The 27318-nt window shown below is 39.5% G+C and overlaps 4 protein-coding genes and 1 long non-coding RNA gene across 5 annotated transcripts; 4 read left to right on the top strand and 1 right to left on the bottom strand.

Moving 5' to 3' along the window:
* The first annotated feature begins 1401 nt into the window (after positions 1 to 1401).
* Positions 1402 to 2209, top strand: LOC103425187 (adenosylhomocysteinase-like). Its single transcript, XM_008363265.3, has one exon. The coding sequence runs from the start codon at positions 1433 to 1435 to the stop codon at positions 2207 to 2209; it is 777 nt and encodes a 258-aa protein (XP_008361487.2). The 5' UTR covers positions 1402 to 1432.
* Positions 2210 to 7778: 5569 nt separating this feature from the next.
* On the bottom strand, positions 7779 to 8636 carry LOC103429298 (uncharacterized). Its single transcript, XM_008367444.4, has one exon. The coding sequence runs from the start codon at positions 8471 to 8473 to the stop codon at positions 7952 to 7954; it is 522 nt and encodes a 173-aa protein (XP_008365666.1). The 5' UTR covers positions 8474 to 8636; the 3' UTR covers positions 7779 to 7951.
* Positions 8637 to 12486: 3850 nt separating this feature from the next.
* On the top strand, positions 12487 to 13344 carry LOC103443570 (uncharacterized). The gene is made up of 2 exons (XR_011579752.1): positions 12487 to 12758; positions 12829 to 13344. It is a non-coding gene; the product is annotated as an uncharacterized lncRNA (long non-coding RNA).
* Positions 13345 to 14336: 992 nt separating this feature from the next.
* Positions 14337 to 18990, top strand: LOC103443571 (cellulose synthase-like protein D1). Its single transcript, XM_017334228.3, has 6 exons — positions 14337 to 15176; positions 15606 to 16035; positions 16188 to 16583; positions 16768 to 17143; positions 17256 to 17676; positions 17813 to 18990. Exons 1-6 carry the CDS (start codon positions 14572 to 14574, stop codon positions 18765 to 18767), a joined length of 3183 nt encoding a protein of 1060 aa, XP_017189717.2. The 5' UTR covers positions 14337 to 14571; the 3' UTR covers positions 18768 to 18990.
* Positions 18991 to 23003: 4013 nt separating this feature from the next.
* LOC103443505 (putative vesicle-associated membrane protein 726) lies at positions 23004 to 25818 on the top strand. Its single transcript, XM_008382377.4, has 5 exons — positions 23004 to 23306; positions 24019 to 24160; positions 24248 to 24368; positions 25234 to 25296; positions 25470 to 25818. The coding sequence occupies exons 1-5, from the start codon at positions 23117 to 23119 to the stop codon at positions 25614 to 25616; spliced, it is 663 nt and encodes a 220-aa protein (XP_008380599.1). The 5' UTR covers positions 23004 to 23116; the 3' UTR covers positions 25617 to 25818.
* The last annotated feature ends 1500 nt before the right edge of the window (positions 25819 to 27318 follow it).

The raw sequence follows: 27318 nt of genomic DNA, 5'->3' as shown, positions 1-27318 counted from the left end.
AGGAGCTCGAGGAGAAAACTTATCCATTCCCCGACTCTGATGTGGTTGCCATGTTAGAAGACTTGCTGGAAAAGAAGGTGATCGGCTTGCCTGAGTGCAGACGGCCAGAAGAGATAAATCGTACTGGCAGTCCAAGATACTGTAAATTCCACCGCTTCATCAGTCATCCGACAGAAAAATGTTTCGTGCTGAAAGATCTCATCATGAAACTGGCTCAGAAAGGAATCATCGAGCTAGATCTTGACGAAGTGGCGAAGTCAAACTATACCACCTTCACTTCTGGCTCTTCCGACTCAAAGTTTTCACCTCAACCGCTGGGGGCATCGTCCAAGACAAGCAAAATTGAAGGATGGACTCAAGTCACTCCTAAGAAATTGCACAAGAAGCATACGTCTCCTCCACAAGTCCGCCAATCGGAAAGGGGGCAAAGCAGCTCTTGTCAACCTTCAAAGCAACGTGAACGTGTTGAAGATGATGACATTTCGACACATAGATCGTCCGTTGCCATCACGATGCGCGACTTCTTGCCCGAAGATTTTTTCAATCACGCGGTCAAAGCTCCTTGCTATGAAAATTGTGAGGAACGCCTCTCCAAAATTGCTTGACAAAATTCACAAAATTCTCCTCGCCCGCACGAGTCTAAACTGCATGGCACAAAGCTCCTGGTCTGCACGAGCCTAAAAGGCAACAACCCAAAGCTCCTTGCCTGCACGAGCTGAAATTGCAAAACGGCACCAAATGCTCCTTGTCTGCACGAGCTGAAACTGCAACACGACACCAAATGCTCCTTGTCTGCACGAGTTGAAACTGCAAACGAAACCAACACTCCTTGCCTGCATGAGTTAAAACTGCAAACGGTACAAAAAGAAAATACCAAAAAAAAAAAATGTATTTGAACTACGTTTTGACTTGATCTCTTTCTTTGGAAGGGTACGTAGGCAACTCAAATATTCAAAATTTGAGTTCAGTCACACCAAAATAAGGAATAAAGATTTAATTAAAAGTTTTGATGCTATTACAATTTCTTTATACCAAAAAAAAAAAAAAAAAAAAGAGAGAGAGATACATGTTTTATGTATTTACACAAAAAAAAAAAAAAATATATATATATATATATGTGTGTGTGTGTGTGTGTGTGTGTATATATATATATCAAAGTGGGGTATCTCTCTATTTTAAATGTCGTCCCCAAGCCGAAATGGATGAAATCAGTCCTAAATCCAGTCGGTGCAGCAATCAGGACAAATCCTTTTATTGGGCCTGGATTTGTGAGGCCTGCTACTCCTATCCTTTGTAACGACATCTCTCAAGGGAAAGAGAAGACGCCTATTCGCGCAGTCAATAAAGTAGACAGTGATGAGAGTCCTCCATCTTTCGATTACATACCATTTATCCAGATTTCTTGAAAACCGACCCCAAGAGGTACCACAAGATGAAGGACAGGTTGGTCGGAGTCTCGGAGGAGACCACCACCGGCGTCAAGAGATTGTATCAGATGCAGGCCAGCGACGCTCTCTTGTTCCCCGCCATCAATGTCAACAACTCTGTTACCAAGAGCAAGTTTGACAACTTGTACGGATGCCGTCACTCTCTCCCCGATGGTTTGATGAGAGCCACTGATGTTATGATTGCCGGAAAGGTTTCAGTTGTCTGTGGATACGGAGATGTCGGAAAGGGTTGTGCTGCTGCCCTCAAGCAAGCTGGATCTCGCGTGGTTGTGACTGAGATTGATCCAATCTGTGCCCTCCAGGCTCTTATGGAAAGCCTTCAGGTTCTTCCCCTTGAAGATGTTGTCTCTGAGGCCGATATCTTTGTTACCACCGCCGGTAACAAGGACATCATCATGGTTGATCCACTGCTAGATTTCATTCTCGAGGTCATGCCATGGCGTTTTCAGAACATCCATCTTCGGCCGCCTCAAGAACCGCAGCTCGTTTCAGGCCCCGAAAGCCCTAAAGCCAGGCCCACCATGATGCTATTTATCACCGACACCACCAGTCCACCTCCGCCATTCTCGCCAGCAACGACCTCAACGCCTTCTGATTTCTCAGCTGATGTACGATTGACTTTCGAGAAGGCCATGCGGTACAATCCCCAAGGCCACGAGGTGTATAATTATGCCAATCAGCTTCGTTCGAGGTTTGAGGAGTTGTTTCAGCCTCTGATTGACAAACACGGAGATGAATTCCGGTCCGAAAAAGGGTTCTGATGAGGAATTGCAGGCGAGTTCCTGGAACCATGTTGAGCCCGAGAGGGTTTCAAGGAGGGAGGCGCCTGTTCGGATCGAGAAGAAACCTGAGCCGGTTCGGCCTCCACCAGTCCAATCATCTCACCGCAGCCTGATCTCGTCTTCTCTCGTCTGCCCTTATCTTCCCCTGCGACGCAACTGCAGCTCAGCAGCTACACATCTGAGCGCACAAGGCCTCCACGCCAACTTGTATCCTCCGTCCTCACTCCACTCAAACCCGACCTGCTGCACATGGTGCGCACACCCGGAGCAAGTTGGGCTGCGCTCTCGGCATCGACTCCTTCTACCGCAGCGCCTGGCCTCCCTCGAGCTCGTCACTCTACAGCCCTCTCCGTCTTCGTCCTTCCTGCAAGTTCTTCATCCCATCACCAGAATTTATATAAATATATATATAATAAAAAAAATAAAAAAAACAACATAGTGGAGCAAAGTGGTGCTGGCACCACGTGATTAAAGGCAAAAAATATAAATGTTTGATCTTTGGTGCGTCTGGCACCATGATCAAAGGAAAAAAAAAAAAGTTTTATCTTTTGGTGCTCTGGCACCATGTGCAAATAAAAAAAATAAAAAAAAGGAAAAGAAAGGAAAATATAAATGGATGGTGCATCTGGCACCACGTGCATAAAAAATAAAAAATAAAAAAATAAAAAAAAGCATTAAGAGAAATAAAAGTCCATTTTATTTATTTTTTCTGGAAATTTTACATACCTTAAGAAGAAAAAAAAAATCAAATCAAATCAAATTTACAAGAGGGGATCTTCAAGGACGATCATGTGCCGCCTCACCACTCGGCAGAGCTCCAGAAATGAGAGGCGCTGGAGGTTGACTGTTTGAAGCCTCACCACTCGGCGGAACTCCAGGAAGTAGAGGAGCCAAAGGTTGATCATTCGAAGCTTCACTACACGGTACAGCCCCAGAAGACGAAGGCAAATGTTGTTGGAACAAACCCACAAACCTCCGATGATCAAGTAAAATCTGACCATCAGATTCCTGCATCTGGTCAATTTTCCTCTTCATGTTTGTGGCATAGTTGTGTGCGAGCTTGTGCAACTGTTTATTCTCATGCTTGAGCCCCCTAATCTCCTGTTTGAGACTCATCACTTCAGCCGCCAACGATTCAACTTGACGGGTTCGAGCAAATAGGCGTTGGGCCATATTAGACACAGAACCTGCACACTGCACACTGAGAGCCAGAGAATTCTTAACAGCCAACTCATCAGACCGTTTGGAAAGTAGTTTGTTATCTCTGGGAGTGACAAGGTTCCGGGCCACCACCGCAGCGGTCATATCATTTTTCATCACCGAATCCCCAACGGTAAGAGGACCAGTAGGGGATATGAAGGATGGGCGCCATATGTTGTCTGGAGAAGGCGGGACTGACTCTTCACCAAGATTCAAGTCAAAACGACGGTCGGAGGGTCCAGACATTTTCAAAGTGTTGAAGGAAGAAGAGATCGGACAAATCAAGATCTTAGAAGTACAAGAGGGGAGTTTTCACAAGCGAAGTGTGCTTTGAAACGAACTGCGTGCCTCTATAAAATCAACACTCGACGGCATTTCAGAGATCGAAGAGGTGAGCTCAGAGTTCGAAAATGCCGATTCAAAAATCGAAGAGGCAAGCTTAGAAATCGGAGAAGCATCTTGCTTTTCCAGACGCGTTAGCACCCGTCACATGCAAACTCAGCTTTGCGGAAATCACGGGCAATTTGTTAAAGCGCCAATCCCAGATATCGAAGAGGCGCTAGTCTTTTTCAGCCTCGTCAGCACCCGTCACGCACAAACTCAGCTTTGCGGAAATCACGGGTAATTTGTCGAAGCGCCGATCCCAGATATCGAAGAGGCGCCAGTCTTTTTCAGCCGCGTCATCACCTGTCATATGCACACTCAACTTTGCGCAAATCACGGGCAATTTGTCAAAAGATTTTCAGTGAAGGAGAAAGCACGTGAAGTTTACTGTTCAATCACGCGTTAGTTGCCGACACGAGTGAAAGAATAATACCTCTACAGGTATTAAGGGACCTCCTATAACTGTCCACCTTCACCTTCCATAGCAAGGCAGACATACAGAGCCTTTCTTCATCTCCAAAAATGCTTTCCCAACGAAACCTCTCGAGTCATTCAGTGTTCCTTATTCCTTGGGGTACCTCTGCAAGCCAATGACTCCAAAGCAAAAGTATCTCATATCACCAGGGTAGAAAGCAAGAGTATCTCATATCATGCGTTCTCCCTGTCCTTTCCTTTGTCCTTGTTCTTACCTACAAAGACAAGGATAAAGAAAACAATATGCCGGAACTTCCACTCAAACTCGGGTAAGGAACCGACTGCTTGGAACCCTTCCCTGATTGCCTACCTAGCACTGCTCTCGAGTACTCGTTTCCCACTGCTGCTGTACTTCCAAAGAAGTTGCCCCATCTGCCTGGAGAACAGATAAGGCAAGTGAAAATGATACCTTGCAGCATGTGGAGACAAGGTGCAGAAGGAACAAGCAGAGAAGAATGCAGTCTGCACAGTCAACTCAGGAGAAGGAGTCCGAGCTGAAGAACTCGAGAAGCTGCCATATCTGCCTGAAGAAACAAGCAGAGAAGAATGCAGCATGCTCAGTCAACTCGGCGGAAAGAGTCTGAGATGAAGAACTCGAGAAGATGCCACATCTGCCTGAGGAACAGATAAAGGAAATGAAGATGATACCTTGAAGCATGTGGAGACAAGTGCAACCAAGCACGTGCCGATTCATCCGCTACTTCTTCAAAAGCAAGAGTATCTCATATCATCAAAATTGCAATCACTCTGACGGTGAATTCGTTTTGACCCTCAAATTCTTGGGTCGACTTACTAGGCGTTGTAGGCTGCACGTGCCGATTCACCACCCTTGAATCAAATCCTTAAAGATCAAGTCACCAACTGGAAGAAAAGCCCATCAATCTTGAAGATCATACCGTTGACCAAACTGCTCAGGTGTGAATTAGAAAGATTGAACAGAGCAACAAGTCGTCACCTTCACCTCGTGCCTGCTTGTCATGTGTTCAAGTCAACCTTCAAGGATCAAGCCCTAACGGCCCTTGAAGAAGTTTCCAACCAAATTCAAGATCAAGCCTCGACGGCCCTTGAGGAAATCACAAGTCCGATTCAAGATTAAGTGTCTACCACCCTTGAATCAAAACCTAGTTCAAGAATAAGCTGTGGAAAATCAACAATTGGAGGAATCCAGAAGATCCTTCAACCCAGTTCAAGATCAAAGCTGTGGAAAGTCAACAAAGCGCAACAAAATACGTGTCGATTCACCCACTACCAAAGCCAAAGATCATTTACCACATGAAGCTCCTTGTGGTCCAATTTCAACCTTCAAGATCAAGCCTCGACGGCCCTTGAAGAAATTTCAAACACCAATCCAAGATCAAGCCCCGACGGCCCTTGAAGAAATCTCAAGCCCAATTCAAGATCAAGCCTCAACGGCCCTTGAAGAAATCTCCAGCCCAATTCAAGATCAAGCCTCGACGGCCCTTGGATCGACATCTACAGTAAGGGACTTCAAAACGCATCTCCTACACGTGACAAGCACATGTATACGACGTGCCTTGAAGTGGGGGCATTTGTAGACATCGAAATTTCGTAAATAAATATTGACCGATAAATCAAAGTGTCAACGCTCATGTATTACATAAATTTTACACGTAGCGTGTGACTCAACGAAAATTGAAATGAGTTGGAAAAATCATCAAATAGGACACGTGTCAACACCTGGCAGAAACGACTTATTTCATCTGGGATATTATATTCAAAATTAGGCATTGGAAAATTCTATAAATACAAGCCCATTTCATTCATTTAAGGGACCAAAAAAATCATTAGGCAAAAACTCTTGAAGCTCTGAAGCTCTGAAACTCCGAAGCTCTCAAGCATCCAGGTTCCCGAAGAATCAAGAAAGCGTTCTTCGTTCATCGTTCTTCCAAGATCAAGCCCGACGGCCCTTGGATCAACAATCATCCACCTTCAAGCCCAAGCCTCAACGGCCTCTTGAAGAAAGCGTTCATCGTTCATCAACTGTTCATCCTCAAGGATCAAGCCCCAACGGCCCCTTTGGATCGACAACATCAACAAATCCGCTCATTCGCTGTTCATCAAGCCCAAGCCCCGACGACCCTTGAAGAAAGCGTTCATCGTTCATCACTATTCTTCGAGATCAAGCCCAAAAGCCCTCGAAGATCCGTTCAAGCCCAAAAGCTCTCGAAGATCCGTTCGTCACTGTTCTTCGAGTTCAAGCCCAAAAGCCCTCGGAAATCCGTTCATCACTGTTCTTCAAGATCAAGCCCAAAAGCCCTTGAAGATCCGTCAATCACCATTCTTCAAGATCAAGCTCAAAAGCCCTCGAAGATCCGTTCATCCTCGTTCATCCAAGATCAAGCCTCGACGGCCCTTGGATCAATCGCACATCCCACAAATCAACACCTTACGGAGATCGAATCAGAGGATCAAAATAGAGAGAGATTGTAACCCAAAATCATCAAATACAAATATTTGTTTGTGCACGTTCGTTCTTGTCTCTTTCGTTTCAGGAATTTTCCGTGTTCACAGATTCATTAGGAATGACACCTCACCAGATGCCACATTACTTCTTCTTTCTAATGATCTGACAAATGTACCGGAAAGTAGATCGTACAGATGAAGAGTGCAGATAACAGATGAACATGCTATGAATCAAGCAGTCGGACTGGTAACGATGAAAACCATATCCAATCCATCAGCTTCAAACCAAATTATAAGCAATTGTTGGGGTGCAGCAGCAGCACCATATTATCTCACCAACCTCGATGACTCGCATTTAAATTTTCATCGTTCATCCTCAACAAAAGGCAAACAACATATCATATTCATGTTCAAACACACTAATCACTATGGCACTACGATAACAGATGTAGGTACCATAACCAATCCCTTCACCCATCACCTTTAACTTAACATTACAATTCTAATGCTTTACATTGAAGCAATGATCGATCCAAATGTTCACCATCTCATTACACAAGAAAACAGATTCATACTTGACACAATTTTTCCCAGTATCAAGATGCAATCTATGCAAACCGCAGCCTGCATAAACTGTTTCACGGTGTAAAATGTCACTCATCACATCTATACACTCACTTACGATACACTTTTGAAAGACAACTCCTCTTCAATATGTTCTCGATATCTTAAAAACCCACATTCTGGGGAACCATTTGATAATTTGATAATCAATAGTATCTGTAGCGCACATAAGTACGATAGCTCAAACTAATCGCACCAAAATGACTAAACCACAAAACCCTACTATACATGCGTAATAGCCGTTCATGTACTCTCAAATCCAGCTAGAGGCCATACGATCAGCAATAACCAGAAATAAGATAATTCTCCATATGCATCTAAAGATATCAAGTCATCGAAGAGAGAATAGCGAATTAAGTAACAATACTCCAGAATCCATACACACGAAAACAGAGCACTGCATTCATAACAAACAGCAAGAAATTCAACAGAAGAAACAACAAGAATGAAAATATGATTGTTATTGGTTTTATCAAGTAAAAATTGTTGTGATAACAGACAGTGTTATAAGTTTGATTTTCAGGCCTCTCAATTGCCACACCAGTTTGCCACTAATTATTTCCGCAATAAAAACAAAAATCTCAATCACTGACCATGCTAGCAATCAGCAATCACCTAACCGGGCAATGCGTCTTGCTTGCCGCTAGAACCGGAATGCTGCTGGGAATTCTCCGAGGCGACGGCGGCATTTCGTTGTTCGGAGCTCTCAGCAGCCTTTTCCTTCTCCAATTCCTTAACAGCCTCTGCCTCGGCCGCCTTCTCGGCCTTGAGTATGGGCTCGTAGTAATCGGAGTGAGCCATCATACATTCCTTCAAAACCGAAGTGATCTCGAAGCATTTCTCCACAATATCCTCCTTGTTCTTCTCAGCCTCTTCGATGCATTCTTCCCACGCCGTGAAGCTCTCTTTGCACCCGCCGCCTTTCATGAACAAGCAGAACCCACACTCTCCCGCCTCCTCCTCCTCTTCCTCATCCTCCGCCGCCGCTTCCCCTTCTGCTTTTGACGCGTTTTCCGATTTCACTTCTTCTTGCTGGGACTTCTCCTCTTCTTCTTCTACGGTTTTCGTATCCATTTGGGGGTTTGAGGACTGATTTGGAGGTTGGTCTTCTAGGGTTTTAGAAGCTGAATCGGCCATGTAAGATTTTTGATGTGTTTGGTGGGTGGTGAGTCGGACTCGGTGGGAATCGGTGGGAATCGGTGCTCTATGGTTTGTTCTTGTTCTGGCAGCGCATGAGAAAGTCAGCTCCCACAACAATTGAAACCCTAAGAGCAACTCCAGCGTGAGGAAGGTCCTAGGCAACTTACTATTTAATTAATAAACCGTAATTATATTTTGCATATCCACTTTTAAACTGAATAACTGTGATAATAGGTAATAAAATATTAGTATTTTAGGTAAAAGATTGTTTACTACTCTTATATTTCGTGGTTTTCAACATTTAGTACATCAATTTTTTTTCATCTCATAATCATACCTAAAGTGTAAATTTTGGGACATATCACCCACGTGGAATTAAAAATAAATTATTTATAAAATAAATAAATAAATAAAATATATATATTAAATAAATAAATAAACCTTTATCTTCCCGAGAGGAAGAAAAAGGAGAAGAAGTGGAAGGAAGAATGAGGAAGGAAGAAGGAGAAGGATGAAGAAGAAAAAAAAACCGACATCTTCCCCATATTCGAAGGAAGAAGAAGAAGAAGAAGAAGAGGAAGGAAGAAGGAGGAATGAGAAGGAAGAAGGAGGAAGAAGAAAAAAAAAACTGACATCTTCCCCAGATTTGAAAGAAGAAGAAGAAGGAGAAGGAATAGATTCGGAAGAAGAAGAAAACCGACATCTTCCCCAGATTCGAAGGAAGAAGAAGAAGAAGGAGAAGAAGTGGAAGGAAGAATGAGGAAGGAAGAAGGAGAAGGATGAAGAAGAAAAAAAAACCGACATCTTCCCCATATTCGAAGGAAGAAGAAGAAGAAGAAGAAGAGGAAGGAAGAAGGAGGAAGGAGAAGGAAGAAGGAGGAAGAAGAAAAAAAAAACTGACATCTTCCCCAGATTTGAAAGAAGAAGAAGAAGGAGAAGGAATAGATTCGGAAGAAGAAGAAGAAGAAAACCGACATCTTCCCCAGATTCGAAGGAAGAAGAAGAAGAAGAAGAAGAAGAAGAAGAAGAAGAAGAAGAAGAAGAAGAAGAAGAAGAAGAAGAAGAAGAAGAAGAAGAAGAAGAAGAAGAAGAAGAAGAAGAAGAAGAAGAAGAAGAAGAAGAAGAAGAAGAAGAAGAAGAAGAAGAAGAAGAAGAAGAAGAAGAAGAAGAAGAAGAAGAAGAAGAAGAAGAAGAAGAAGAAGGAGGAAGAATGAAGAAGAAGGAAGAAGGAAGAAGGCTTTTCCACCCGACTCTTTGGTTTTAAGAATGCTGGTTTTAAGAATGAGTGATTGCCATTCTTCGACCCTTACTACCCAACCTGAAAGCGGACAGCTAATGCGGTCCACTTATTGAACAGGGTTCTACGGTCGGTCCACGACCCCTGGATGCCGAAAGCTTCCTTGGGGTGATTTCGTAGTTCCTACGGGGTGGAGACGATGGGGTTAGTCCATGGATTTTTCTTTCTTTTGCCACATTTCGCTTAAAGGGTTGAAAGGAGATAAGGAGGAAGAAGAAGAGAAGGAAGAAGAAGAAGAAGAAGAAGAAGGAAGAAGGGAGGAAGGAGAAGGAAGCAGGAGGAAGAAGAAAAAAAAAACTGACATCTTCCTCAGATTCGAAGGAAGAAGAAGAAAGAGAAGGAACATATTCGAAAGAAGAAGAAGAAAAAAAAAAAAACCAACATTTTCCCCAGATTCGAAGGAAGAAGAATAAGAAGAATAAGAGAAGGAATAAGAAGGAAGAAGGGGAAGAAGGAAGAAGGGGAAGGAAGAAGGAGGAAGGAATAAGGAGAAGAAAGAGGAAGAAGAAAAAAAAAGTTGCAGATTCGGAATTCGAAGGAAGAAGAAGAAGAAGAAGAATGAGAAGGAAGAAGAAGGAAGAAGGGGAAGGAAGAAGGAGAAGAATGAGGAAGAAGAAAAAAAAAGTTGCAGATTCGGAGGAAGAAGAAGAAGAAGAAGAAGAAGAAGAAGAAGAAGAAGAAGAAGAAGAAGAAGAAGAAGAAGAAGAAGAAGAAGAAGAAGAAGAAGAAGAAGAAGAAGAAGAAGAAGAAGAAGAAGAAGAAGAAGAAGAAGAAGAAGAAGAAGAAGAAGAAGAAGAAGAAGAAGAAGAAGGAGGAAGAAGAAGGAGGAAGAAGAAAAAGAAAAAAAAAAGAAAAAAAAACCGAATCTAGGTCTGCAACCCAGATTCGGAGGAAGAAGAAGAATAAGAATAAGAGGAAGGAAAAAAGAAGAAGGAGGAAGGATAAGGAAGAAGGAGGAAGGAGAAGGAAGAAGGAGGAAGAAGGAGGAAAAAGAAAAAAAAAGGAAGAAGAAGGAAGAAGGAGGAAGAAGGAGAAGAATGAGAAGGAAGAAGGAGGAAGGAAGAAGGAGAAGGAGGAAGAAGAAAAAACAAAAAAAGTTGCAGATTCGGAGGAAGAAGAAGAAAAAAAACCGAATATGCAACCCAGATTCGGAGGAAGAAGAAGAAGGGGAAGGAAGAAGAAGGAAGGAGAAGGAAGGAGAAGAAAAAAAAAACTGAATCTGAAAAAGAAGAAGAAGAAGAAGAAGAAGAAGAAGGAGGAAGAAGGGAAAAAAAAACCGAATCTACAACCCAAATTCGGAGGAAGAAAAAGAAGAAGAAGAAAAAAAAAAAGGACCCAGTTCGTCCCCCTCCCCCCCCTCCCAAACCCAACCCCAACCCCAACCCCTGCAACCCAGAGGAAGAAGGAGGAGGAGGAAGAAGAAAAAGAATAAAAATAAAAAAAAGAACCGAACCCCAGAAGAAGGAAGAAGAAAAAGAAGGAAAAAAAAAAAAACATGGATGACACGTGGCGCCCAGTCATTGTCCACATGGGTGCTACGTCACAATTAATGACAGATTTAATAGTTTGACTAACGGATGTATGAGACTGTCTCAAAATTTATACTTTAGGTATGACTCTGAGACGAAAAAAACTTGATGTACTAAATGTTGAAAACCACGAAACATGATGGTAGTAAATAGTCTTTTACCCTAGTATTTTATAAAAAATAAAAAATAATTTTATTTGTAATTTCGGATATGATTTTTAATCGGTCTCGTTGTACCACATGTTATTAAATAAGAAATTACAACACAAAGTATTTGAAAAAATATAAAATTATAGTGTAAGTTGGAAGATAATGATAACATATTTATAGAAAAATTAAATCATTTTTTTTAATTTTTAATTTTTGTTCGGATTTTTTTTTAATTTTTTACATTTTTATTAATATTTTTTTATTAATTTTAAAACGTGGTTGATGTCAGCCAAGCATCACATAGGCCTCAGACTCTCGGGCCAACGATTTGAGCCGAGCCTCTCACTCCGGCCCCACCTCAATCAATCGCCCTCATGAGCTGGAGTTGGGATAGGGAGGCAATTGAATTAAATCCTTGCTGGTCCATCGGGCTATCCACACCAGTGGAGTTGCTCTAAGTGGACTTGTAATGTGGCTAGGCCGGATTAGGCCCAATGTCGTTTCGACATGATTTTTTATGTTTGGTGGGTGGTGAGTCAGACTCGGTGGGAATCGATGGGTTATGCTTGATAAAATGCCCCAGGGAGGCTGCTTATGTCTCTTGGCCATCTCTGACGAAGAGAGGTCCAAAAGTTTAATAATAATAATAAAAAGGAACTTTAACGAAAAGCTCTCGATACTATTCATTTTAACGAAGAATCACATTTTTACACTAAAAAGTCAATCTTGGTACTATGTACTTTACCTTTTATTTTGTCCTTATCGCTAAAACTCAAAGTTTTTAAACCATTTTCATTAGTTTACCTATAAAAAAATGTCTAATTTGTTAAAAGATTTGTTTCCATTTGATAACTGGATTATTATTATATAGCGTACGATGAACTATTATTTGACCAAAAGGGCATTAGATTGGCCAAGTGTAACTTCCTTTTTGTAAATCAATAAACGCGAAACACAATGCTAATTAACCGCAACGCGGATGAGCCATTGTGCAATTTTTTACATACATAAAAAAGACGAATAAATTACATTCGTTCAAAATTCAAATGTATATCTAGCTAGCTGTTAGTTACCAATCAGGACAAACAAACATAATGCCGGGATTAGAGTCATTACCGTGGGAGTGCATCTCACATTTTCTTTCCCTCACGTCCCCTAAAGATGCATGCCGGTCGTCCCTCGTCTGCTCTACATTCCGATCGGCTGCCCTATCTGACGTCCTTAGGGAGCGTTTCTTGCCTTCAGATTACTATGCCGAAACCCTGTCGTCCTCGACGAGGGCATAGTAATTTAACTTTAATTAATTAGTTATGTAAATACTAATTTGACTATGCAAATTGAGTTATGATGTATATAACACATTCTGGATCATTACAGGTTCTCCCAAGTGGCTGAGCTGAAACTTGTATGGTGGCTTGAGATCAAGGGATGCATAGAGACGAAAAAGTTATCCCCACGAACGACGTATACAGCTTAGCTTACCTTGTCTATAAGCTCCCCGAAGAATCCAAATGGGGGTTTGAAGGAACGCCGATTACGTTGCATATCGTTTACAAACAAAGAGGAGTTGCAGAGGATCATAGCATGATCCTAGACCCTCTAGAAGATATGCCTCGAAATGCTCGGCGGCGTGGAAGAGACCGGTGGACAGAGATTGAGATGGGCGAATTCTTCAATGGAGGAGGAGATAATGCAACAGTAGAATGTAGTCTAAGGGAAACTAGTAGTGACATACCTAAGAGCGGCCTCATTGTGGAAGGTATTGATCCTAGGCCTAAGAGTGTATGATTTTTGGAATCAAGATCTCTGTATTCTGCTTCGTAAGGAGATACATATAGGATTACAATTGTGTTACAATAAAAAAAGGTAATAAAACTTAATTGCACAAATCAAGACTCTAAAATGTTAAATCCCGAAAACTAGATCAAGCAAATAGTACTTACAAACAAAGCACATGACATTCTGGCAAACATGACACAAGCAAGGACGAAGCTACCTTGGGCCAGGGGGCTGGATGCCCTCACTTAAATTTTTTTTGTTGGAAAAAATGTAAATGTTTGTGCCATTAAGAAGGTGTATTATTGGTTTGACATTAGCGTTAACTCTTTCAGTTGCAATTGCTAACTCTGAAAGAGCATTCTTAGTCGTGAAATTTCTGAAGAATCGATCGAGATATCGGATTGGTGATCAATAGATGAATGATAACATGATTATTTTTATAGAGTGAGATATTTGATATTATTGGTAATGAAGTTGCTATGCAACGCTTTCAAAACATGAAAAATACACGTCGAGTATACTATAATATGTTGTATGAAAAATCTTATGGATTAATATATAAGTATTTTGTTTAGTAAATTCTTTGGCCTGTTAATTTATGACTTTGTTGTTTGAGGATGTCTTTATCCATACAAATCTCTGGTTTCATCCCTGGACACGTGTGTGTAAATACAAAATTAAATGTCAATTCACGCCAACTTCGAACTAATTATAGAGCGTGTGAAATCAATCAATAACGGGTAGTAATAATATAGATATTGCTGCAAAGGTTTAAAACTACAAACTCTCAATTAAAATCGAGAAATAAGATTATATACAAACTGGGACAACAAAATTCAATTAAATTGCTGCAACTTATTTAAACCCAACATGCAAGCTTGATTGACATTGATTCAGTACCACTACTGGTGTAGCGTACAAAACTGCAACCACCAATTCACAAAGCTCAAACAATGTCCATCTATCCATTACGAAGATAAAATATGAATGAGACAGATTGAAACAAGGGAGTGAGATCCGCTGCAGCCAAACCTAAAAATAGAGAAGCAATTTCGGACCATTCAACTTATCAGCCATTACCATATTTGGCCTCTCCTTCAACCGCTGATTGAACTTTCAACGTCGATCCCAATTGCTCCACCTCCTGAGTCCCAGAATTTCATGTTTCCACCTCCTCCCTCTCTTTTTATACACGGAATTCCAAATTCTCATCTTTGCGTGCGTAACAAGCAACACGCGCAATTACATGTTCTAGTTATTTAGGCATGGAATAATCGATCATTAGGGCTTTCTAGCACAATTACATTAGGAAAAGCATAGACATCATCAGGAGATACAGATATGGCAACCTCATCAAATTCATCAAAGAAATCAACATCGTCATCTCCCGGCCAAGGACCGAAGGGTGTCAAGTTTGCTCGCCGAACGTCCAGCGGACGTGTGATGAGCTTGTCCCGGGACGATGATTTGGACATGAGCGGGGAGTTCTCAGGCGAAAATGACTACATCAACTACACCGTGATGATGCCTCCCACACCGGACAACCAGCCAGGTGGGTCGTCCAGTGCAGGAACAACCTCGGATCCCAAGCATGATGGTCCAGGGCCATATGGACCATCAAGGTTTGGGGCGGAGACTAGGCGAGGGGGTGGTGATGGTGGCGGTGGCGACAGTGAGGCCGCAAAGATGGACAGGAGAATGTCGGTGATGAAATCATCAAATAACAAATCAATACTATTGAGAAGCCAAACTGGGGACTTTGATCACAACCGTTGGTTGTTTGAGTCGAAAGGAACGTATGGGATTGGAAACGCATATTGGTCAGATCAGCAAGAGAACAAGTATGGTCCGGAAATAGAAATGAGCATGCAGGATTTTATTGACAAGCCATGGAAACCACTCACCAGGAAGGTTAAGGTTCCTCCTGCTATTCTTAGCCCTTACAGGTACTGACTTTTTTTGTTAGAATCTCGGCGGTACGAAAGAATTTTATTGATACAAAAAAGAAGAATTTACATCCAGTGAGCTTCTTAATTAACAATTACATTAGGCTTTTTGTGCTTTCGTTTCGTGCCATGTTAACCCATTCCATAAGCTGGTTGGAAAATCGTTTACTTAGCTTATGTGGAACTAAACATTTTGCTCGAAACTTGCCATTTTGTTTGTTTTGGCTCTACTTCCACAACAGCCAAGTTAGAAATTTTCTTCACCAATTGGATAGAATGGAGTAACTTGGGACACGAAATAAAAGCAGGAAAAGAAAGTCAACAGTTTCAAGTTCATATGGTGAAAGAAGGATTTTCATCAAAGCACAAGGGCAAGGAAAAGAAAAGGCCATTCAATCAATAACATATATACATGTATACATTATGCAGGTTACTAGTGGTTATCCGTTTGGTGGTACTGTTTTTTTTTATAATATGGCGAGTGAGGAATCCAAACCCGGATGCAATGTGGCTATGGGGAATCTCCATAGTCTGTGAGATTTGGTTTGCATTTTCATGGATTTTAGACATACTTCCCAAGCTGAACCCCATAAATCGTGCCACGGACTTAGCTGCCCTACATGACAAGTTTGAGCAACCTTCTGCAACCAACCCTACTGGGCGGTCTGACCTCCCCGGTGTTGATGTCTTTATCTCCACCGCCGATCCTGAAAAGGAACCGCCTCTTGTCACTGCCAATACCCTCCTCTCTATCTTTGCCGCCCAATACCCTGTGGAAAAGCTTTCGGCTTACATTTCAGATGATGGTGGTGCCATTCTCACCTTTGAGGCCATGGCTGAGGCTGTTAACTTTGCTGAGGTAATTGGTTTTTTTTTTTTCGGTCGAAGAAGTAACTGGCTTACTATAATGAACTTAGACAAACCAATTGATCTGTAACATAAAAAAATTCAGATCTAGAAGAATTATACACGTACCTATACGTCGTCTAAATATATACATGTGCACTGCAGGTTTGGGTCCCCTTTTGCCGAAAACACAATATTGAGCCTAGGAATCCAGACAGTTACTTTAGCAGCAAAGTTGACCCTACCAAGAACAAGAAGCGGCCTGATTTTGTCAAGGATCGGAGATGGATCAAGAGAGAATATGATGAATTTAAGGTTAGGATCAATGGTCTTCCTGATGTAATTCGCAAACGAAGTGAAATGTATAACTCCAGAGAGAACATGAAGGAAAGGAAGCTTACCAAGGAAAGAAGCGCTGGTGGAGGTGGAGCAGAGCCAGTGGAAGAGGAGGCAACGAACATCACAAAGGCAACGTGGATGGCTGACGGAACACACTGGCCGGGGACGTGGCTCGAACCTTGCGCTGATCATAAAAAGGGAGACCATGCTGGGATCTTACAGGTGATTGATACGTATGTACATATTAACTAGCTAATAATATGTTGGTGTTGTCGTAAGGAGTGATGCTAGAGGCACTAAAGCAAGTCCGGAAAGTTTGAATCTCAAATGTTGTAAGACTTGTTTTTTTTTCTATCTGTTTCATATTTGAGTGCGTTCAAAACTTTAATCCCAAACATATATACAGGTAATGAGTAAGGTCCCAGACATGGATCCTGTAATGGGTTTTCCGGATGAGAAAAAATTAGACTTCACAGGGGTGGACATTCGAATCCCAATGTTTGTTTATGTGTCGCGAGAGAAGCGACCTGGATACGACCACAACAAGAAGGCAGGAGCCATGAATGCCATGGTCCGAGCATCAGCAATATTGTCCAACGGTCCATTCATGCTTAATTTGGATTGTGACCATTATATCTATAACTCTCTAGCTATAAGGGAGGGAATGTGCTTCATGATGGACCGTGGTGGAGACCGGATATGCTACATACAGTTTCCTCAGAGATTTGAAGGGATCGACCCATCTGACCGTTATGCAAATCATAATACAGTCTTCTTTGATGGTAATCTTTATATGTTTGATCAGGGCGCTTTGACTAATTAATTGAATTTGATAGCTAATGTGAAACTGAAAGTGATGAAAGTTCTTGGATTTAATTGTAAATCAATATACAGGAAATATGAGAGCCCTGGACGGTCTCCAAGGCCCAGTGTATGTTGGAACTGGGTGCATGTTCAGGCGTTTTGCACTGTACGGGTTCCACCCGCCGAGGGCAAATGAGTATTTAGGAATGTTTGGGACGATCAAGGCCCGAGCTCCAAATTACCATGAGATGGAGGAACAGTTACTGTCTGATCCAGACCAAGCGAACTCAGAAAAACAACCTCTGGCAGATCACCCGGACTTAGGCCTTCCAAAGAAGTTCGGAAATTCACAAATGTTCACAGATTCCATAGCTGTCACTGAGTTTCAAGGACGTCCTCTTGCGGATCACATGTCTGTCAAGAATGGCCGCCCTCCTGGCGCGCTGCTTGAACCACGTCAGCCACTCGATGCTCCCACTGTTGCCGAAGCAGTTGCTGTCATTTCCTGCTGGTAAGTAACATAAAAAAATCATGCTAAAAGAAGCACATTTTTAGACAGCATGAGTCAACACCGCAATTCAGTCAATAGATTTACTAATTCATTGGTGTTTGCGGGCGTTTGAACGCATACACACGTGCACACACAGGTATGAGGACAACACCGAATGGGGAGACAGAATAGGTTGGATCTACGGATCTGTGACAGAGGATGTTGTGACAGGTTACAGAATGCACAATCGTGGATGGCGGTCAGTGTATTGTCTCACAAAGCGTGATGCATTCCGTGGCACAGCACCTATCAACCTTACGGACAGATTGCACCAGGTACTCCGATGGGCCACTGGTTCTGTGGAAATCTTCTACTCTAGGAACAATGCATTTCTTGCATGCCGGCGCCTCAAGTTTCTACAGCGTATTGCATACCTCAATGTCGGCATTTATCCCTTCACCTCAATCTTTCTGGTTGTTTACTGTTTCCTCCCAGCACTCTGCCTCTTCACAGGTCAATTCATAGTTGCAGGCCTAAATGTCGCCTTCCTTGTCTACCTCCTTACCATCACTGTCTGTCTGTGTCTCCTCTCCCTACTTGAAGTCAGATGGTCTGGCATCGGTCTTGAGGAATGGTGGCGTAACGAGCAGTTTTGGGTCATCGGTGGAACCAGTGCTCACCTTGTAGCTGTCATCCAGGGTCTCCTCAAAGTCGTAGCTGGGATCGAAATTAGCTTCACCTTAACCACCAAGTCTACTGCTGAGGACGAAGAAGACATTTATGCAGACCTTTACGTTGTAAAATGGACAAGTCTCTTCCTAATGCCTCTCACAATCATAATTGTCAACATTATTGCAATTGTGATTGGAATCTCAAGGACCTTATACGCAGTGATACCGCAATGGAATAGGCTACTCGGAGGACTATTCTTTAGTTTTTGGGTGTTGGTTCACATGTACCCATTTATGAAGGGCTTGATGGGAAGGAGAGGAAGGATACCTACGATCATCTATGTCTGGGCAGGGCTGCTTGCAATCACAACATCTTTGCTCTGGGTACTAATCAATCCTCCAAATGGTGCCAATTTCGGTGGTGGAAACGTGCAGATCTAATACCAATAACACAATCAAGGAATTACAAACTAATATCAAGAATTTTTTGGTTCGAAAAAAAAAACTTTCTAACTTGGGGTGCATGGCATTGGCACCCATTGCAAATGTAATTATAAGAACAGCTACTGATGGAGGGCTTATGCAGTGTTAGATAACTGTTCCTACAAATCTCTGTAAATGTTTCAAGGACTATACATGTTAATATTGCTTCGACTTGACAAAATCCTATGTTGTTCTGAATTCAGTTATGCTGCGAGTTTTATTGCGTTTTATTCTGTAGATCATGCTTACCATTTTCAATTCTTCCCTTCTTTTTCTCATCTTTCTTCTCCTTTACTACTTATATTCATGTTTTTCTTTTCTTTTCTTTCGGGAGGGACAAAAGTCATTAGCACGCATAACTTTTATCCTCCTGCAGTAATATCTATGGCGCAAATAGTTCACACCCTGCGGATGAATGACAGTGATGAATGTTGATCGAGGCATCAACATCGATCATGCAGGTGTTCTAACGAATGACAAAGAAATCGATGAACAGGGAAATGATTATTCACCTCGATAGTTAAACTTAAAGGCCAGCGATCGTCATTCTTTCTTTGAGGTTGCTTCCTTCCGCATGGCATTGTCAGGGAGCTGTATTCAATTGGGATTTTGAGGGATTTTAATTCTTTTAATGAATCTAGATGTATTCAATCAGGATTTTAAGTGATTCTCTAAAATTCAAGATGTATTCAATTAGAATTTTAAGATAATTTATTAAAATCCTTAGAAATCCGAGTGTATTCAATTAGGATTTTAAAGAAGTTTATAACATTTCAGGTGTATTCAATTAGAAATTGATTTTAAAGAATTTGAGAAAGTTACACTATGTTTGGATGAAGAAAATAAACTTGAAATTTTGGTAAAAGTCAAAATTTATAAATTGACATGCACCAATTCTCTTGTTTGGATTCATAAATATAGAAATTTAGAATTTCCGCGTGGAAAAAAAACTTGACATTTGGGACCTCCAATTCCCAAGTTCAAATTCCATGTAAATAAGTTTCATTTCCCAATTTCTATGATTCAGAGTTAAAAAATAACAAATTTCGTATTAAATTTCGTATTAAATTCCATTGTTCTTTTAGGTTAACCAAACAAGAAAATTTACAAATCCTAGAAAATAAAATCTTGTTATTTCAATTTCCGTCATTTTGAAATTCCTTAGTAATCTTAAATTTCTTCATGCAAACATAGTGTTAAGGAATTAGAGGGAATTAGAGAGATTTTGTAGTGTATTTTAAGCATCCACAAATCTCACCTCTTCCTATGAAATTTTGAGGGAATTGAATCAAAATTTTATATGAAATCTCTACAAATCAATTAAACTACATAAAAATCCACAGATTTATAAATCTATTAAAGTCTCTCAAATTCTCAATTGAATACACCCCCTTAATGTTAGTTTTGAGAACCTTTACTCACCTTTCTAAACCTGACTAAAGAATTGTAATCAATTGGGATTTTAGAAGATTTTAACGGATTTTTTTTTAAGCGAGACAGATTTTAAAAGATCAAAAAGGACTTTTGAGCTTAGCCGCCTTGCTCACCAAAAGGAAAATGTACAATTGTAGTCTTTTAGTGCACATGACTATTAGATTTGACAATGTGCTAACACAATAAATTTTTGAAAAATGAAACACTAAGAAAATGTATAACTTTGTACAATAGTTGATGTAAATCACTAATATTATGTTTGGATAAAGGAAATAGGCTTGAATTTGAATAAAATCATAATTTATATATATACATGCACCAATTTCCGCATGAAAAAAAACTTGGAATTTGGGACCTCCAATTCCTAAGTTTAAATTCCATGTAAATAGGTGTCATTTCCCAATTTCTATTATTGAGAGTTTAAAAATAACAAATTCTGTATTCAATTTTATTGTTTTTTTAGGTTAACCAAATAAGAAAATTCATAAATTCTAAAAAATATAATCTCATCGTTTCAATTTCTGTCGTTTTAAAATCCTTATTAATATTAAATTTCTTCATCCAAACATAGTATAAGAATGAGAATTGAAGGGGGGTGTATTCAATTGAGAATGTGAGAGATTTTAATTGATTTATAAATCCATAGATTTTTGTGGAGTTTAATTGATTTGTAGAGATTCCATATAAAATTTTGATTCAATTCCCTCGAAATCTTATGGGAAGATGTGAGATTTGTGAATGCTTAAAATATACTACGAAATCTATCCAATTCCCTCTAATTCATCAACTTTCTCAAATTCTTTAAAATCAATTTCTAATTGAATATACCTAGAATGTTATAAACTTCTTTAAAATCTTAATTGAATACCCCTGGATTTCTAAGGATTTTAATAAACTATCTTAAAATTATAATTGAATACATCTAGAATTTCAGATAATCACTTAAAATCATGATTGAATACCACTAGATTTATTAAAATAATTAAAATCTCTTAAAATCCTAATTGAATACACCCCGCGAATAGTATTGAGTTTAGGCTAAACCACCTACATCAAACCAGTAATTTTAGCTCAAACCGAACCCAACCACATTACTTAATTAGTAGCTCATTTCGTTTAAGCCATAGTCTGAGAGTAAAACAACCCATCTTTGTTCATACATAATTTCGGTGAAATTCCACTTAAATTTCGTTTAAGATAATAACATACTAGCATTTGCCTACACACTTTGTGTATATGAATACATTTTTTTAGAAAATGAGAAGGAGAGAGGGAGAGAGAGAACGTGGGGGGGGGTGAGAGGTTTTTGTTTTTGATTTTTTTTTAATATTGAAGGTATTTTAACATCACCTGTAGGTGAAGCTTCAATAAAAAACAATAAAATTTGAACTTGTGAAATTACATTATTGTCCATCATTTTTTTTGTGTGATAGAAGACTAATTTGTCTTTTCATCCTCTTTTGATTGACAAAAAATATTTCATTAATTAGTAGAGATAACATTTTTGCACAAATGAAATTTAAGAAAAAGCAGAATTTCCTATTTTTACAATACTTGTGAGGGCACAACACCACTACTCTACCAGTGAGAAGCGGAGGAAAAGGCGGAGGACAAACTAACCACCACACAACTTTGTCCTGTGTAACCTTCCCGCCTTGGTCTATGCACCTTTCATATTTTTCTCCGCCATACTAGCCCCTTAGCACACGCCTACTAATTGACTTTATTTATTTATTATGTTTATGTATTAGTTTTTTTTTAATGGTCAAATATAGTAATATTAATTTTATCAAGTAGTTATTTGTTTGAAATTTTCAAAATGACCTAGTTTTATTATTTTACCCTTGTTAATTAAATTGTTTTGTTCTGGAATTCTTAACTAGGGAAGGGCATTTTTTGGTATTTTGAATATTTCACCTTTTTTGTCTTCTCACTTTATATATATAGATAGATAACTTCACTCTACACCTAATTTAAACTTTAAATGTGAATTCTCTTTTTTGTCGTATTGTATAATGACCATCAAGTAAAAGATAAAATTAACAGTAAAATTAAATTTTATCTATGAACTCACACTTAATAATCAAATTCTTACCATCACGCATCTTTTTCTTAATTGTGCACAGAATGGCGTTAAATTCAAGTTCATTGTTTGCTAAAGACAACAGACCTGTTGGAAATTTTGAAAGGACGCATTAATAGTGTAAAAAAAAAAATTATTTCGATGTTTATGGTGAAATTCAGTTGAGTAAATCATACCGAAACACATCATTTCCACTAGACCAAAAATGATGTTCGAATATCTGATTTTGTTCAGGATTTGTAGCCAGTAGGGTAAGGCTTTTCATAAGCACTTTTCACTTTAATTTCAGTTGAGAAATCAAACAACTCATCCAACGTATTGAAAAGAAACACAATATACCTGTTTGGAAGGAGAGAACATTAAATGGGTGTAAAAATTATAAATTTACATATTGAATTGAGTTTAAGAGGATAATTTAGGCAATAAATTTGGGTTTAAGAGATATTAATAGTATAATTAAAAGTAATATGGGTGTAGAGTAAGTTGAGTGTAAAAAAATGAAGTTATACGGGTTCAAATAAAATATCTATTTTCTATATATATTTTTTTTTGGCAACTGCGAAATTTAAATTAACTACATCACTAAAGTTACGACGTCGTTCTATTCAGGAACTCAAAGAAAAGAAAAATACGGTATATTGCTCATTCTTTCTCTCCCTGCGTAAATTCAGCATTTTCGTTCTTTCCATCCCATCGTCTCTCTCTTCTCTGAATCTCCGTACAACCACATTTTGATTGGGATTACAGTTAGTTTTTTTTTCTTCTTTCTCTTCTGTAATTTGGGATTGAGATGGGGCAGCAATCTCTGATCTACAGCTTCGTCGCTCGAGGCTCTGTGATTCTCGCCGAGTACACAGAGTTCACTGGAAATTTCACCACCATCGCCGCTCAATGCCTCCAGAAGCTTCCTTCCTCCAACAACAAGTTCACCTACAATTGCGATGGCCACACCTTCAATTACCTCGTCGAAAACGGCTTCAGTGAGTCCCCATGCATTCATTTCCTCGTGCATTTTTACGGTCTCCTTCCAATTTATTCGTTATTTGTCAACTTTGATTTATTTATTTTCTTCTGATCTATATCTTTTTCTCTTCGGTTTGTTCGTTGTTGGAATGGGAGGATTATATAAGTTTACGTTTATGAAATTGAAAACGCTGATTAATGTTAACTATTTGTTTGGTTGAACTAAATTGTTGGGTTTGATTATTTCATTACGTGGTTTTTCGCGATGCGCAATGCTTTGAAACTTTCGGTGGTACAGAAAGGCCAATGATTGTGCCGGCACTATGTGAAAAGATATGATTTGACGATTTGAAACTTTTGGTGATCTCTGTTTTGTTGGATTTGAGATGTCATGAGATTTAACATCTAGTCGTTTACTTTCTTATAATTCTCAAGCAATCGAGAAAGGCGGTTGCTGGTCTCCCTCTGCCTGTACTCAGTTGATCAGATCTTATAGAATGAGTGCATGGCAAGGTTGCTGGTGGTTGCTCTTGGTGGTGGTTGATTATCTATATTTTATATACTAATAACTAGATCGCTAGTAGTATTTGAAGACCGTCTTTAGTTTGAATTCTTTCAACCCAAAAGAAAATCGTACTCTGCGAAGATGAATGCTTATGAAGTGGTCCATAATCCCCATACGTATTATCGGATTAGGGTTTTAAACTCTCTTGATTTTGGATACTACAGCCTACTGTGTAGTTGCTGCTGAATCTGCTGGGAGGCAAATTCCAATTGCCTACCTGGAGAGAATCAAGGATGATTTCAACAAAAGATATGGTGGTGGGAAAGCTGCGACTGCTGTTGCCAATGGACTGAACAGAGAGTTTGGGTATTTATTTCTTTTAAGTCCTCAGTTCTCATGGCAACAAATTTTGTTTTTTCAAATGATACGCTAACTCTTGTATGGATGTTTTAGACCCAAACTGAAGGACCACATGAAGTACTGTGTTGATCACCCTGAAGAGATCAACAAGCTTGCAAAAGTGAAGGCTCAGGTTACTGAGGTCAAGGGTGTTATGATGGAAAATATTGAGAAGGTACAGTGAACTGCTACTGTTTATTTTAGCATATTTTTGTAACTCTTCTATAAGTAATTTGGAAGTTGAGAACTTGAGACCGACTACGATATAACCTACTTTTGCTCACTTCTTTCTGATCCCTAGCGGCCTATCCTGTATGATTTTTAGCAATGGTACACTACAAATAAAAAAAATAAAAAAGAACATTTACAAACGAAATAACTTTGTCAGACCAAATACATTTTCATCATCTCTAATTTCGCCCGGCAACAGTCCATAGAGCAAAGTTCGTCGTGCAAAACCCGTCGCTAAAACATTTGCTTAACAAATTTTTATTTTTCGTCGGACAAATGGTAATTTGTGGCAGTCGTATCAATATCTCTGACTAATTTTGAGTATACACTATAATGACTTCAGTTTTGGTTATTTTCTCTTACATTTTTGTTTCCCATACATTGACTGATGATATGTTTGCTTACCCGAAATGGGAATCATTCTCATGCATGCAAATGTCAGTGTTTACCTGCAATTAAAAAAAATCAAGAAACTTCTGATTTCTCTGATTTTACGTGACATCAGAAACTCCCTTATGATGCGTATGGTGCTTTAGTAATTCCAGTGTTTTATTAATAAATAGTTGAACCTTATACAAATGTTTCTTTGTACAATGGTGCTCAAGTAATCCGAATGATTTTTATTTTGATTCCTGAAAAGCATTTGTAAATTGTAATAGGTATAACTCGATTCCTGTTTCATTTTAACAATCGTTGTGAAATAACTAGTAAACACTTCAATGAGAATATTAATTCTGACTTTTCTCAGTACAATTAAGTAGGTAAATATGTCATTGATTTTTAGTCATGGAAATTCATATGTTATGCAGGTTCTTGATCGCGGAGAGAAGATTGAGCTGTTGGTGGATAAAACTGATAATCTTCGCTCCCAGGTTAGTCCAAGAATCATTACTGCTTGAGCTAGTTTAACTTCTGGAAACCCATGCCCTGTTAGGTTTGGCTGCGGGAAGATGATATGGTTATTCGATTAGATAGACACTGCAGGGTGCTGTACTTGCTCTCGCTTCAGTTTCTTTATCCCTCCCTCATTTTTCGCTTGTTGCAGGCCCAAGATTTCAGGACACAGGGAACAAAAATGAAAAGAAAGATGTGGTTTCAGAACATGAAGATGAAACTGATTGTCGTGGGGATCCTCATTCTCATAGCCCTCATGATATATTTAACTATTTGCCGTGGTTTCAAGTGTACCTAAGTCGCTTTGGAATGTCTCTGGAAACTTTTCAGATGTCATGCGGCTTTCAAGGTCTTGGTAAATTGCTCAAACTCTTGGAGTTCTTTACCTTCCTAGGTTATACCCGTCCTCTTTTGCTAGCCATTTTAGGACGGGGGCGGTTTTGTATTTCGCATTGGTTGTATAGTTTATATATATTTACCTTGTCTAGGTAGTTAAATCACTATATGTTCTCCACCATGTGCAATGGATCCTTAGCTTAAGTTATGTAATGGAGGAATACTTGGATGCTTGTAAATCAGCATTCCTTTTGGAATGCTATTGAAATCTATCCCCTTATTTGCTTCCGTATGAATGATGAACACAGTTTTCACCCCTCAACTTAACATTTAAGTTTAATCTCTACAACATATCTCATGAAATTAAGAGCTTTTGGTGCTTCATTCACTAACAAGCACAATGCGGGCGGTATGAGTTTTCGGTTTATGGAGTGATAACAATAAACCCAGGCAGAGTTCAGTTTTGCCCAGGATTTCGCTTGGGGTATATTTAGTTTATGTCTTAGAAAATTGATCTTTCCTTTTCACTCACCAATTTTCTTTTACAGCTTACGGTCATTATCCTATTTTCTATTCTATAACACCCAAGAAGTCCTCAATCACTGCTAGGCTTTCGCCATTTTTACTCAAATTTCTTGTCGGCCAAGTTATAAAAGTTACACCTTGCAACCTTGTCTAGATACTTGTGTATTTTGTTTTAGCGTTCATCAACAATTGAGCGTCCAAATTTTCAATTAAGTATTGGAAGATTTTGAGGGGCTGAAAGGAGAAAACATGTGTTCATACATGGGAGTTTTATAATTTTCTAAATTCGTTTACACCAAAAAAATTGATATATCTAAACCCTACAGATATCTGGATGAAGATTATATAGACTCTCTGTTCAGTTTCTTCAAGGGCAAGCAACCGAACAGAGAATTAAAATTTATTTTGAGTTTAATTTCTAAAAACACCCTACCATTTTACTTGAAATTCAAAAATTATTTTTAGTTAAAAAAATGGAATTTAATTTTTTTTTTGTAATACATCGATATTTTTACACTAAGAAGAGAGGAGTTCCACAAAATCACACAAAATTGGATTAAATTTGAATACTCAAAATCTATTTAAGTAAAACGAGTACCTAAACGACATGCGTTTCTTTTTAAAATTTTTTTTTTTAAGGGTACTTAGGCCATCTTCAACCGAATGGTTCAGAGTGCCAGAGGGCCGAAAATAGCCCGAAAACCGTCTCCAACTTAGGGCTAGGCCAAAGAGCTCGTGGGCCCCACTGGACAAAAAAGGGCCAAAGGGCCAACCGGCCAACCCAAACCAGCCAGTCAGTCAGCCCCGGGCTAGGCCAAAATTTAAACACAACGGCTAACTGACGTCAATTACCGTTGGATTTGATTTTTTTTTGCCCAAATTTTTTTTTTAAAATTCTCATTTTTTCCTATAAATACTTAAGTATTCCTACACAATTTCTCACATAATTTTCACCATTTCAATTCTCATAATTTCTTACCTCTTCCAATAATCTTTCCTTCAAATTTTTCAATAATTTTCAAATGGTCTCGTCTGCAATGAAAGGTAGGGCTTGGACCCGAAAAGAAGATGAAACTCTTTGCAAGGCTTATAGATAGGTCTCAAAAGATAGTGTGAGGGGAAGTTCTCAAACAAGTGAA

This window comes from Malus domestica, chromosome 04, assembly GCF_042453785.1.
Source record: "Malus domestica chromosome 04, GDT2T_hap1".
In the NCBI taxonomy this organism is placed as follows: domain Eukaryota; kingdom Viridiplantae; phylum Streptophyta; class Magnoliopsida; order Rosales; family Rosaceae; genus Malus; species Malus domestica.
Note: the sequence above shows the minus strand (reverse complement) of the source record. Positions and strands in the feature narration are given on the sequence as shown.